This window comes from Protopterus annectens, chromosome 11.part0 (genome assembly GCF_019279795.1).
Source record: "Protopterus annectens isolate FY-2018-M chromosome 11.part0, PAN1.0, whole genome shotgun sequence".
Taxonomy (NCBI): Eukaryota; Metazoa; Chordata; order Ceratodontiformes; family Protopteridae; genus Protopterus; species Protopterus annectens.
The window spans coordinates 834,822,972-834,837,886 of record NC_056745.1 but is presented as its reverse complement, the minus strand read 5'-3'; the positions used below and the strand labels follow the sequence as shown (position 1 = coordinate 834,837,886).

The 14,915-nt window shown below is 39.0% G+C and overlaps 1 protein-coding gene across 1 annotated transcript in view; it reads right to left on the bottom strand.

Annotated features, from left to right (window-relative positions):
* Positions 1-14,915, bottom strand: part of LOC122815001 (oxysterol-binding protein-related protein 8-like) — a 170,377-nt gene that overhangs the window by 108,499 nt on the left and 46,963 nt on the right. The window contains exons 4-5 of the mRNA XM_044087256.1: positions 7,084-7,354; positions 210-391 (exon numbers count right to left, since the gene is read on the bottom strand). Of these exons, the coding sequence (XP_043943191.1) occupies positions 210-391; positions 7,084-7,354 (453 nt within the window). The remainder of the gene's footprint in view (positions 1-209; positions 392-7,083; positions 7,355-14,915) is intronic.

Below are 14,915 nucleotides of genomic sequence, written 5' to 3'. Positions count from 1 at the left end.
GCTTGCCCCCCCTGCATAAAAGAAGATTTATTGTTTTATTTTATTTTTTATAATGCAATTTAACGAAAGCGCTTTTTTGGTGAAAGCGCTTTTATTAAAGTGCGTTCGGTTATTGTGGATTCAGACTATTGAACTTTTGTTCAATAGACCTAGATCCATCTTAACAATAAAACTAATAATAACACTGTAAAGAAGGAATTTTCACTTACTTTGAAAGAAGGTCAATATGATAACAGTCAGACATTACATCTAAGCATGAACGAGGTTCCAAGAGGAATGTGGGAAGTATAATGTCGGACAGATTTGTACCAGGCTTGATTTGCTTTGCAAGTGACCACGCCACAGTTTTGACATCCTCACAGACAGTTTTAGTCTCATTTGCTTCATCATGCTGCAAAAAAAGTTATAACAGATTCAGAACAATGGATATTTATGTAATTAGTACTTAATGCTAAAAAATTGCTTGTTAGTCTTTATATTTTATTTTGTTTGCAAGTTTGTTAGCCAGCTTCTCTTCTTAGAACTCTCAAACCAGTGGTTTAAAATAATTGCACACAGCAATTTATTACAATATTCTTATGACACAGAGCTCAGTAACTTGTCACTGACCAACAAAAAGTGTTTCTTTTCCTCAAAAAACACTGAGAAAAAAAAAGTCTAACACATTCTGATGCCAACAATCCCAATGTCAGAAGTTAAAATCAAAAAATACTAACAAGACAAATGTATCAGGAGCTGATAATTTTCTATAAAAAGTGCACATTTCGACAATGTATATGAGTACAATGATGACCATCAGTTTGCAGGTAATTTATCTAATCCAACTGGCTCACTGACATAACCCACACCGTGAAAGTAGCCGACTCCAAATCTGGCTCCAGACCAATGACAAGTGGAGTACCACAGGGTTTAGTCCTGGGTCCACTCCTGTTTGGCATCTACTTCTCTGAAGTTCAGGCCAACACAGAGGGTCTATGACTAACAAAGTTCGCAGATGACTGCAAACTGGGAGCCATTATTGAATCCCCAAATTATGTGGACATTCTACAAAAGGGCCTCACTGAGACAGATGCCTGGTGTCAAAGTCATGGCCTCAAGCTCAACACCAAAAAATTAATAGTCATCCCCTTTGGGAAAAACCCTGTGCTCATGAACTACCACACAGGCAGTTCACTTAACACCAAAAGTGTGATAAAAGACCTAGGGACACAGGTGGACAGTAGTCTCGCCTTTGATTATCACATTACCACAGTAGTCAGGAAACTTTTTATGTGGCACACCTCATCACAAAAGGTTTCTCATCCAGAAAAAAGGAGGTCATTGTTCCTCTCTACTCATCCCTCATTAGACCGATTATAGAGTACAACGCCCCGTTTGGTATGTACCTCAGAAGACATTTACAACAACTGGAAAGGCCACAGAAATACCTCACAAAGAGGATCACTGGCCTCAAACAGATGGCCCTATGAAGACCGTCTCAAAAAACTCCAGCTCTACTCCGTTGCATATTGCCTACTCAGAGGTGATCTCTACCTAATATACAAAGCCATGTCAAACCCAGACCTGTTGGACATGCTACACTTAAAGAAATCCTAATACCTCTGAGCCACATGCTCCAGGGACCTAAACCTTGTCACCTCAATAAACAAAACATGCTGGAGGGATAGGTTCCTGTCCCAGGGACTCCCCATACTCTGGAACAGACTGGCCATTCATATCAAGCAGAGCACCTCATTAGCCCTCTTTAAGAAAAATCTAGACGATTGGATGGGAAATAGGAAATTCACCCCGGGGATCACTTCTGTGGCTCTGCTCAACAGGGACACAGGAAAATAATTTTTGGGTGACGAAAGCCAGGGAATCTTTATGACTATGCTTGTATAGACCCTAGGGCCAATAGCCTAGTACCTACCTATGAACCTAATCTTAAAATAGGTGAAAACCAAACATTTCAATAAGTGGAACTAGTGGATGAACATCAAAGCTCACCATACCTCTCAACTCTCCAGATTTTTGCAGAACTTCCAGATCGTTGCCTCATATTTTTCATTTGTTCCTTGTAAGATTTGTGGTTTTCTGGCAATCATTGAGGACTGAAGTCACTAAATCATGAAATACACTTCAGAATCAGACTTCATACCCTTTGGAGAAAATGCATGATAATGCAAAACCTGTTATTCTAACAACTTTCTAAGTTTCTAGGAACAATATTTAAAATTGGTATACCTACAAGCAATTTATGCATGCTCTTTTGACTCGCCTATTTCTAAAAAATAAATATTGAAACCTATGAGTCAAAAACAGTATAAAATCAAAAAAATCTTTCCTAGAGGGGAGGAAGCCCCTTGTACCCCAATGATGTGTGTTCTGACCCTCACCCCCAAATAAATAACATATACCAACTCCACGGGCACATCACAGTAAACGTGAAAAATCCCTGACAAGCCCTCCTCTGGCTTGTACAACACATTGCGATGAAACTCACCGCAACATTAACTTTTTGCACTAAATCCACCCATCCACCAATATGTCAGCCGCCAGTAAGTATCCCTTTAAAATCTGTCTCTAATTTTGAGTCTTTGTCCCCAGTTATTTTTGGTTTTGTTCACATTTCATGTGCTTAGAGGTTGAGAGGTATGCAGCCAACCAACCATATAGGAGTCATAGTGAGCCAAATTATTTTTCAAAAAAACAAATCCCCCAGCTTTCTTCACATTAATCAACAGTTCATTTTCTGTGTCTGCGCAAAAATAAGTTAATATGACTGCTTCTGCCATCCTATAATGGACTCTCTTAAATCGCTTAGATGTCAGGGAGGGACAACTGTATAGTACAATATTCTCAGCCACCTTGGCCTTAACAATGTGAAGAAAATATATATGTATTTTTTATTTCTACATTTCTGATTTTAAAGCAATGCAGTTAACCATGTTTCTGAGGGGAAAAATGTGTTCATTTATTTATGGCCTGAATTTAATCCAAGCTTCACTGGAAGTTATAGGTATTTTTATAGGACAGTTCTCATTATTTTTCTCTGTAAGGAAAGTAGAACTAAATTTCAAAGGGATGGTCACTTAGATGGGTTGTTTGAAATGTTTGCTGAGAAGCTGTGTACATACCACCTTTAAGGACTAAGGTGGAGGAAGCAGAGTAAAACTGCAGGTGGAAATCCATACTTCTGTCAGAAGCATTTTCTTTTTCTTGTACATGGAAACATGACATCTATGCCCAAAAGAAAGGCAAACATGTAAGAAAAGAATACATTGACCACATAATTAAATCTTTCAAACTACAAAATAGATTAGGTGCTGTAAACAAGTCAAAACTCAGGCATTCAAGTTAACCCAGCACTCTTTTCCTAGTCAGCTGTAAAATGGAAAGGCACCAGCTGTAGGATATGGCAAAACTTGAAACAGATTGATGTTACTGCACTGTAGTGCACTGCATTATATGACAAATTCTCAAGAAGTAAACCTTAGAATGTGAACGTTTCTAAAGCCAGTAACACAGGAACTGAATTCTGACAGAGAGAAGTGTTTGAATGGTTGTAAAAGAGAATAAACAATAAATGGAATATTGCAGAAGGAACAAGCAAAAAGCAGGAAGATATACAATGGATGCTTTGTTACTACTACCTTGCTGTAATGACATGTCTTACAGAAAAATATTGTCACTTAAAAGTAGATCTCTAGTTGTTTTTCCAGAAGCAGAAAATGTTCATCTGGATGCATCCAAAATGGCTCCCAGAAGTGTTAACCGACCAAGAGGCAGAAAAACATCTACACTTTTTGTATATATGATGATCGTCACAAACTGCTTCAATGAAGCTGCTATTCTAATACGGTCTTTCAAATATTCCTGAGGTTGAGCTACTGGCAGGAAGTCATACAGGTCTGGAAAAAGTTATGTCCTATTCTGCTATACATCACCAAGTATGTTTGAGAGTTGTAGAAAGACTAAATGGCAGAGACACAAATTTAAACTTTGCAAAAAAACTTAGGTGGTGCCTCAGCGATAGTCTTATTGGGTTGTGAAGGTATGTATCTTCCACATTCAATGTCACCATGCAACAGTCCTTTCCTCTAAAAGGAAGAAATACTTTTAAAGTTATCATTCTAAACTATTAGATAAGCACATAGCTGTGCAATTCTGGTAAGTCTACCACTGAGCCCTGTGCATGCATGTCCAAGGTAATCTGCTCTGTACATATTTGTTAATACTCTGGCAAATTATGTCACACTGTGCTTATGTGTAGGTATACAGACTTCCCCCCAGTGTAGGAGCTTAAAGTAAAAATTGCTGACTTACAATTGGTTATAATCATTGACTAATCAAGGAGGGTCATTGATATTGCATCTTTATGAGTTTTCTGAGAATTATAGTGTCAATATAGAGAAATAAACCTTCCACAAGCACATTTCCCAGATATGTTACCAAATAAAGATAAAAAAAGTTAAAAAGACAGCATAGAAAAGACCAGTTAGCAAATTGAATAAAAGCAGAAACTGTGTTGTAAAGTTTCAGCTAAGCAGTAAAATGCTTCACTGACAGCATTCTTAATAACACCCACCACCAACTCACCACACAACCCCACATGCCCAAACTTACATATACACCAACTGTGTGTTTGCACAACTACAGAAAAAAAAGCTTATAAACAATGAAATGTCACCAGTTCTGTAACAGAGGCAGTGATTACAATAATTTCCTACATCAATCACCAGTTAATGAGTTTTTCAATGATTTTCTACCACATCCACTGGTAACCTGTGAAGTTCTTACAGGTAGCTTTGTAAGGTCTCAGGTAAGAGGAATTATCTTGCTTACAACTAAGTAAAGTGAAAGATGTCAGTTTAAATGAACGACATTATCTAGCAAATAAGTGATGTGGGTTTAACCTAAAAAATCTCCAAAACAAAGATAATGAAATCCATCTTGAATTTAAAATAAAATTGAACATGAAATATTAAATATAATGGAATATAACACACATTTAAATAAAGATAGATACAAAATAAGTCAGCTCAAAGGTGTACAGAGGTAAAGCCCTGACTGTGACACACTGCACAACCCAAAAATCTAATAGCAGCCCAAGCAATGAAGGGGTAGTAGGGAAAGATAGCAGTTAGTGGCCAGTACCTGCTCTTACTTCCTGGGAACAGGGCAGTGAGATTGTTTGCTGCAGTTCTGGCACCAGTCAGTGGGTGGGTACATTTAAAGCAGCATGATGCACTGTGTGAATGAGTATAGCACTGCCAAGCTATTTGCAGTAGCCTTCAAGGGGCACATGCACGGACTTGTGCACCCCATCAAGGGGACGACACTGCAAATACACATGCCAGACATCAGATACAGGGTTGGTGCCTATAGTAGAAATACCCTGAGCTCTGCATTACTAAAATGTGGCTTGGAGGGGGCTACGTCTACAGAGAAATTCCCCAGTCTAGGGACAGTTACAGTTTTTCTTAAATTCAGCAGGGATGGAGAACAACTCTCAGACCATTTACATCAGGGACTGTGCCATAACCAGTAGGCATGCTGAAGGGAACATGCAGATGAATAGTGGAAAATTACTGTCAGTAGCTGCCTGGATGAAAAGTTCTGCCAGGTTGCTCCCACTTCCAACCTGCAGACCATGAGAGGCCAGTGTAACAGCAGGAATTAATTAAATCAATGACTAGTCAATATGGAAGAAAAAAAAAACACAGGAAAAGAGATTCTGAAGTAGACACACATCTGGAGTGGCCATTATGAATAAATTGTTTTAGTCATAGTCCATCTAGAACAGCTGACCTACCCCCCCCCCCCCAAAAAAAAATGTTCAAGGGATGCGGCAGGATTTTTCACAATGTATTCTTTAGGATTTAACATCTTTAACTGATGTTATTACTGGAAAGTACTTTGCAGAAACAGGTGTGAACCATAACAGAAAGGATTTTTTGCAATACTATTGCAAATAAAACAACTTGTATACCTCCCTATGAACAATTTTGTGTGAAATTTTTCATATTATTTAGGCCTGTTCCAATCAAATTTAAGAACATCTATAAAAATGCAGATGTGAAATGAAAAACATCTTAATGAAGCAATTGAGTTTTTATTTGACGTTTTATGTAATTGTTGCCCATAATGGAAACCTTGTTGGCTGTAATCAAGAAGAAAGTAATGCACAATGTATGTCTCAAAGTCACTACCATACAGTGCTCTATGACTGCCCATGACAAGGAGCACATGTGCCTTGTAGACCATCCAATTAGCAAGTCAATTAAAGAAGCACAGCAACTGACCTTCTTTACACATGCTACTTCTAACAACCAGTCATATGCTTAAGCAAACACTTTAAGCATGAACTATCAATTTAAAGAAAACAAGTGCCTCCAAAACAAAAGCATACAAGTATAATGAATAATTCCTCAATTAAAAGTCGCATGTCTAAGTCTTGGGTATTATTTACACCATCACTGTTAAATGGTGATGCGGCTCAGAATTCTACTGTGTTCATGTAGGCATGCAGTGTAAGCCAAACTTTATCAGTGTTATCTAATGGTTGCAGTCAGACAAGGAAGTATAAAAGATTGTTCAGAACAGTAAATAATAGATTAATGATAACTATAAGGCACTACCAAAAAGGACTTGATTTCTCATCAGCAGACCTTCTCAGCAGTTTCAAAATTTCATACCACATCAGCATTTATGAACTTCACACCTCATATACACTGACAGTGAGATGGAGTGGTAGATTATAGGCTCCATCAACTGTTTCATATTTTATCTGAAAAGCAACTGGTACTGAAATACGATCAACTTCCACTGACACACCACATCTGTAATACAGCTGCTGTCCAGCTGTGCACATACAGGAAGAGATGTCAAAGCTCTCCATCTCTGACAACTTAACCTTACTCATCCAGTCTGGTCAGCAGATGAGTGTGTGGCTGGCAAAACCATAACAGCAAGATAAATTAACTAGCAAAGACTAAAGTGAATGATAGCTGTCAATGTAAACTAGCAAAGACTAAAGTGAATGATAGATGTCAATGTACAACATATACTCATGGAGATAGTTAGAACTATTACGCTTACCTTTTTCATTTCTTCATGAACTTCTTCCATATAAGTACTTTCCTTTACAAAGTCAACTGCCTCTGGGTCCACATAGGATTTCTCTTGTCTTTCAGAAGTGTCCTCATCACTCTCACCAAGACTACCAGCGCCTGGCACACCTTGTCTTTCAGAGATGTTACAGCCAGTGTCCTCATCATCTGACTCTTCATCACCATGCTCACTTTCCTTATCAGACACATCAGAATGGAAGTCAAGATCCTTGAAGTCTTTCTGTTCATTTTCCCTATCACTTAACCAAACAAAAAGGAAGAAACACATTTATAGAAAGATACGGATAAATGACAAAAAGGCAGCATCCTTAATTGTTCCACTTGTTACTCATGTTATGAGGATTAATAATGGGGGATTTTTTTGTATGATATTGTGATGTCTTTACTGTATCTCTGTGTTCACAAATGGAGCTTATCTCCCCAGGCCTCCACTGAAAATGGACAAACATCCAACTGGACTAGCCCAGTTAACAAATGTAAAATAAAATAAAACAAATAAAAATAAATAAATTATCCTCTCTTTAAATTCTTTCTTCCCACTTTATTAACAACACAGATTTTACAAAGTCAAAGAAACTGACATTTAAATATCTCACTGCATTCTAAAGCTGCCTTTATTTATTTATTTATGGACATTTGATTACCAGGAAAGTACAATTGGGTAGAAGCTCATTTTCAGTGGAGGCCCAGGGAGAAAAGCTCTAAATTAATACAAAACATTTTAAGAAAAATAATTTTACAATCTTCAAAAGTAAAACAAAACATCTTCAGTTTAAATAATTATAACAATTAGATATAATATAAAACACTGGTTATGAATGGATACACGGTATTTGACAATCATTTAACATTTAGAGAAATTTTATACAGTTTCTAGAGAAATTAAAGCTAATTTTGTCTAATACAAACAGAAACTGCAATATGAAGTGAGGGAAAAAAACATGCCAATGGTGTATTTAGAGAGAAAGTCAGGGAAGAGAATTAGATTACATTAAGAAGTAAGTGAAAAAGGGAGAGTAAGGAAGTCTAAGGAATGAAAAAGTACTTGTTTATATTTAGGGTTATAGGTTATCCTGGTTTTGAGCAAGAACAGAGCCAGATTTTAGCTATGAAGTGGTTCAGAGTGGTTTTGAAAGATGGAAAGGAGGGTAACAAGTTCCAGGCCTTAGTAACCTTGTACGAGTACAGACAATGCCCAGCAGATTTGCTAGTTCTGTAAACAGACAGACGTTTCTGGTCACTGGATCACAATGATTGACTGGGAACATAGTTGTGTAGAATGCTTTTTAGTGCTGGAAAGGCAGATGGATGGAGGATAATTTTATAGGTGGTAAGAAGTTCTGTATATGTTAGCTGATGTGACAGTTATAACCAATTTAGGCTTTTCAGTGCTATACAGTGGTGGGTTCTGAAAGGGCTATGTGCTGCAAATTTAGTAGCTTTGTTATAGCACTGTTGAAGTTTTAATTTTTGTGAAGCCTGGAGGTTAGTAAGGATGGGAAGAGTGGGGAGGAGATAAGTAGAAACAAGTATAGTTTTAGTTGCATCAGTGAGAAAGTTTTTTCACTCTGTAAAGCATCCCTAATTTTCAGTGATTTTTCTTACACAATTTTGTATGTGCAGATCAAATGTTAGATTATCATCCATTATCATCCATAATAGAAGTTTTCCATGAGAAGTGGCTTCAATGTTGTATTATCAAGAGTGAGGGCTTTAATTTTTTTTTTCATGAGAGAGGGATTTGGGGAGAAAAGTAGTAGTCTGGTCTTTTTTGGGTTGAGCATGAGTTGTGAGTTATGAAGCCATGTTTCAGTGGCTGTTAAAGCTTCCTGAGTAAATTTTATCAGGAAAGAAAAATATTTGGAAGTGGAATTTGCATAATAGTTAAGGCCTTTAACACAAAACGATATGGACAGAGTTTGATTCCAACCTCTGGTTATTGGCTAGGCTTGGAGTAGTCTGCAGATTAATGCCTAGTATGAACTTCTGAACCATCAACTACAGAGGGGGGTAGTTGACATAATGATATGATGATGTTTTGCATAACAGGAACAGGCAAGCAAAAACTGAGGGTAATGCTACTCAATGCTAGAAGTCTAAATCTCAAAATGCACTCATTCGAGACTCTCCTTAAAATGGGGAACATCGATGTCTGTGCAGTGGCTGAGACCTGGATCAAGGCTCCAGAGAGCACCCCTGCATTACCAGGCTATAACTCATCCCACACTTTTCGTCCATCTAACCTGGACTGGAACTCCAAAGGCGGAGGTGTGTCCATATTCATTAAGGATATCCACACCTCCAGGCTAGTTGCTCAGCATAATGCAGCCGAGGTTATCCAAGTGCAACTAACTCTGGGTAAAACTGGAATACAATTTGTAGCCTGCTACAGATACCCCACCATGCCCCAGGATTCCCACTCCTCTTTTTTTGATATACTGGAAAATATTAGGGTTCAACCAAACACCCTAATATTGGGCGAGTTCAACTACCACACCATTAACTGGGAAAACTACTCATGTACCAACTCCTTCTCTCAGCACTTTCTGGAATTTATAAATTTCAATGCCCTGGATCAGCTTATCCACACTCCCACCAGGGGCAACAATATCCTAGTCCTAGTCATTACCAACATGAGTGACCGGTGTTCCACACCTGAAGTCAATTCCTCGTTGGTCAGATCTGACCATAAGCTAATCACCCTAGATATCCATATCCCGCCCCCACCCCCCATTAAGGAAACCACGGTAAAAAAATTCTCCAAAGCCAACTTCCTGCTTCTTAAGACAGAAGTGGCGAACTTCATAACACCCATGCAGATGGACAATACAGTTACGACTGCTGAATCCTATATAAATGCACTCTATAAGCACTTACACGAGTGCATGGATCGTGCTATCCCAAACAGAACCAAAATGCTATCCTCCAGAAAAAGGAAGCCGATCTGGTGGTCCCCTGCCATAAACAAACTCTACAACAGAAGGAAGAAATTGTGGCAAAAGAGGGTAAAATCTCATGAGTGGAGGAGCTCCCTGGTCAGCCTCAGCAAGAAGCTGAGATCCCTTATAAGATCCTCCAAAGCTAGCTATGAAAACAAGATCGCCACTGATTCTAAGGACAACCACAAATCATTCTATAGCTATGTCAGGAATCTCAATGGCAACACCCAGATCTGCTCTGAGTTACAGCACAATGGCACAAAAATTACAACCAACTGATATTGCCAACATCCTGGCAGATAGGTTCGGTGCTAACTTTACCCCCCTCCACCTCCTAAAGGGCCCATATCTATACAGAAAGAATGCAGAGTCCCTGTAATCACAACTTCACAGGGAAAAGCAGCAATCTCTAAAGCCAAAAACACAGCATCCATGGGACTGGACAACATCCCCACCTAAGCACCATGTTCAATCATAGCCTCACGCCAGGCTTTGTGCCCACTGAATGGCACACAGCAACAGTTATCCCACTCCACAAAGGGGGAGCTACCACTGATACTGGGATCTATCGCCCTATTAGCCTGATGAGCCTGGACTGCAAGGCCATGGAACGTATCATCATGGAATTCCTAAACAAAGACATTGGTAATATCCAAACTCTGGACCCCACCCAGTTCAGGTTTGTGAAAGGCAGATCATGCCTCCTGAACCTGGTCAACTTCTTTGAGGCAGTCACCAAAGCCTTAGATGAGGGTAAGGTGGTTCACACAGCCTATCTTGACCTCGCCAAGGCTTTTGATACCATCCCCCATTATGGAATTATAGCTAAACTCACTAAACTAGGTATAAATCCCTATGTCACAAGATGGGTTGCCAACTGGCTTACTGACAGAACCCACACAGTAAAAGTTGCTGACTCCAAATCTGACTTCAAACCAGTGACAAGTGGAGTACCACAGGGATCAGTCCTGGGACCTCTCCTTTTTGGGATCTACTTCTCTGAAGTACAGGCTAACACGGAAGGCCTCTGGCTAATGAAGTTCACAGATGACTGCAAACTAGGAGCTATAGTCAAGTCCCCAAATGATGTGGACATCCTACAGAAGGGCCTCACTGAGACAGATGCCTGGTGTCAGAATCATGGCCTCAAGCTCAATACCAAAAAGTGCATTGTTATCCCCTTTGGTAAAAACTCTGTACCCATGAACTACCACATAGGTGGCAGTCTTCCTAACACCGAATGTGTGATAAGAGACCTTGGGACCCAGGTGGACATTAGTGTCTCCTTTGATAAACACATTGCCACAGTAGTCAAAAAATCCTTCTACATGGCACACCTCATCACAAAAGGGTTCTCATCCAGGAAAAAAGAGGTCATTGTTCCCCTCTACTTGACACTCATTAGACCCATTATAGAGTACAATGCCCCTTTTGGAATGTACCTCACAAGACATCTGCAGCAGCTGGAAAGGCCACAGAAGTACCTCACAAAGAGGATTACTGGCCTCAAATAGATGCCCTACACTGATCGTCTCAAAAAAACCCAGCTTTACTCTTTAACATATCGCCTACTCCGAGGTGATCTCTGCCTAACATGTAAAGCTATGTCAAACCCAGAGCTGTTGGACTTGCTACACATAAAGAAATCCCAATCCCTACAAGCTACACACTCTAGGGACTTAAACCATGTCACCACAATAAACAGGACTTGCTGGAGGGATAGATTCCTGTCCCAGAGACTTCCCATACTCTGGAACAAGCTACCCATCTATGTCAAGCAAAGTTCCTCATTAACACTCTTCAAGAAAAATCTTGATGAGTGGATGGGAAATAGGAAATACACCCCGGGGATCACTTCTGTGGCTCTGCTCGACAGGGGCACAGGAAATTAACTTTCTTGGGTTGGAGTAAGCCAGGGAACTTTGTTGGCTAGGCTTACTTAGGCCCTTGGGCCGATAGCCTAGTACCTACCTATGAACCTATGAACCTATGATTAAGGTGTTTCCCTCACAGACACAAGCTATTGAGTTTGATTCTCTCCTTTGAAAGGGAAATTAGCTAAGCTTAAAATGGCATACAAGTGCAGCCAGCATAGTACTTATCCATAATCCATTTACAACTAACCGAGGAAGTGGCAATGTAAAATATTTGAGGCTTCATAATGAGATGCCCTCTGGTTGCCACAGTTACTTTACAAAAATAAAAAAAATCTACTACAGTCTATAAAATCTTTTAGGGAACGGGCAAACCATACATTAAACTCTGACTGGAGAACAAGTACTGAGTGAGTATAAAATTAAAAGAAACATTAAAAAAAAAGGAAAGTGTATTTGCATTTCTGTCTGTGTATGTGAGTGCATGCGTGATTGCGTACATGAAAGCAGAAGTGTCTGTTTGAGTGTGTGTGTGTGTGTGTGTGTGTTTGTGTGTCTGTGTGTGAGAGAGAGTGAGAGAGAGAGAGAGAGAGAGAGAGAGATAGAAAGAGATGGACTGAGCAGTGGCAACAGCAGTTAAAATTAAGAGGTATGCACACCTTTCTGAAATGTGGATAAAGCCTTAAATAAAGGGAGAACAAAGGCTCAAAAATGGGAACAGGTATTAACATTGCTGTTATAAAATTTGAAAGTTGCTAGAATCAAAGGATTTGTTTTAGCATGCATTTTCTGATGTAAATAAAGCCTGACATTTAAATGTATGTCATTATTTGGTGACCAATTCCCAAAGATTTGGCAGCAAACTACAAATTTTATTTTAAAATCTTATATTTTGGAGGTATAATACTTCCTCCAATTGCATTTACATACATTACAGCAAGGTTGAAACATTAGGTGGAGGAACTATTTTGCATCAAAAGTATAAATAATAATAATATAGTCATATAAAATAAAACAAAACTATTTTACAGACAGACCATTCTCTAAGAGCAATAATGCCCTCCAAGGTATGTGTTATTGTATAAATAATGCCCTTCCAGGAGTGTGGAGGCCCTTTGCCAGCAGCATCAGTCCTCATAACACTCCTGGGCATGCACTGGATTTAGTCCTGGGTGCAGGGGGACACGCCACCCCTGAAACTTTTTAAGCCAGGACACAATGTGTCTTAAAAAAGAAATGTATCTTTTTTTTTTACTGAAATCAGAAAATGTACCACCAAATTGGTACATTGTTTCCCATTCCAACATACCCACTCTCGTTTTTTTCCCATATTGTTTTTATCAGTCAAATTGGAGATGCTATTGGAGGTTCTATTCATGTAATATAATTAGAATTGGGAGTTGGGAGGGTGGCCTAATGGTTAAAGTGTTTGTCTTGCAAACACAAGGTGTAGGGTTTGAGTCTCACAAGGGATAATTGGTTAGGCTTAATATGGCTCACAAGGGCAGTTAGCTTAGTACTAATCTGTGAATCTATATGATCATGAATAGCTCTCCAATTATAAATTAGTGAAGGCACATTCAGTGACAGTTCTGACTGAGTACCATTTTTGGAAAGGCAATTTAAAAGCTTTCTTTCTTTTTACTAGTACTACTGCTGTAGCTGTTACTGCGGTGGTGGTGCTGCGGTAGCTTTGTCGCCTCACAGTTAGATGTTGCCCATTCGATTCTCAGTTAGAGCGTCTTCTGTGTGGCGACATGCGTGAATGGGCGTTCCTTCGTTGAAGGTTGTGCGTTAGGCCCAGCAAGCCAGCACGTCAAACTCTACTGCCAATCATTAGTGGACCGGAGTTCCGCTGTGGCAACCCCTAACTGGGAAAAGCTGAAAGAAACAAACAAAACTGCTGTAGCTGTTAGTACTAGCAGCTGAGAGTACAGATTTATATTCGATCATGAAGACTGGCGATTCATGAGCAGTACTGTGAAATTCAGTCTGAATCTCAGAACAGTCTGTTCAGAGACTGTGAAGTTTTTTTTTTTTCTTTTAAGAAGGCCTTGCAAAAATCCTGCCAAAGCATTACAGTTGAGAATGTACCTTGTTTGGGGTGATACATTCTTCTTGAATTTCTGAGTATCTTTCTTTATCTAATTCGTTTATAAAGTATATTTATTTATAAAATATATTACACATTATAAAACAATAATATTTCAGGATAAACAAGGGTTAGATTCCTGTCCCAGTGACTTCCCATACTCTGGAACAAACTACCTATCTATATCAAACAAAGCTCCTCATTAGCACTCTTCAAGAAAAATCTTGATAGTTGGATGGGAGCTAGGAAATTCACCCTGGGATCACTTCTGTGGCTTTGCTCAACAGGGGCACAGGAAAATAATTTTCTTGGGTGGCGAAAGCCAGGGTACCTTTTTGGCTAGCCTTATATAGGCCCTAGGGCCAGTAGCCTAGTACCTACCTATGAACCTATAATTATTACATTGCTCTATAAGAATAGTAAATATCAAGTAATTTAATATTGCATTGAGAAACATTAATAATGTTGTACTCACTTTTATCTAGTGGTTCACCTAATAGCAAGGGGCACATGCATTGCACAAGTATGATTCATAAGTTGTTTTATGTAAGACAGCAATGAACAAAAAATTATATAATGAATAGCAATTGTAGGTAATTTAAAAGCAAGAGCCTTAGTGCTATTCTGAAAGGAATTGAGTTAGGTTCTTTTTTGAAACTATTAAATTCCTGTGGTACAGCATTGCATGGTGCAGAAATGGAAAGAGAGGCAAATTAGCCAAGGGAGTTGAATTTCAGCACAGATTAAAATAAAGAATTGCTTCTAATTGAATTGTGACTGTGATTTGTTGAACTGGAACCAGTTATATTTAAATTACTTGTGTTCATTATCTAGGAATACACCTTTATCTAGTAACTACTGACATGATATGTAGTTACTTTGCTCTGCAGTGGTG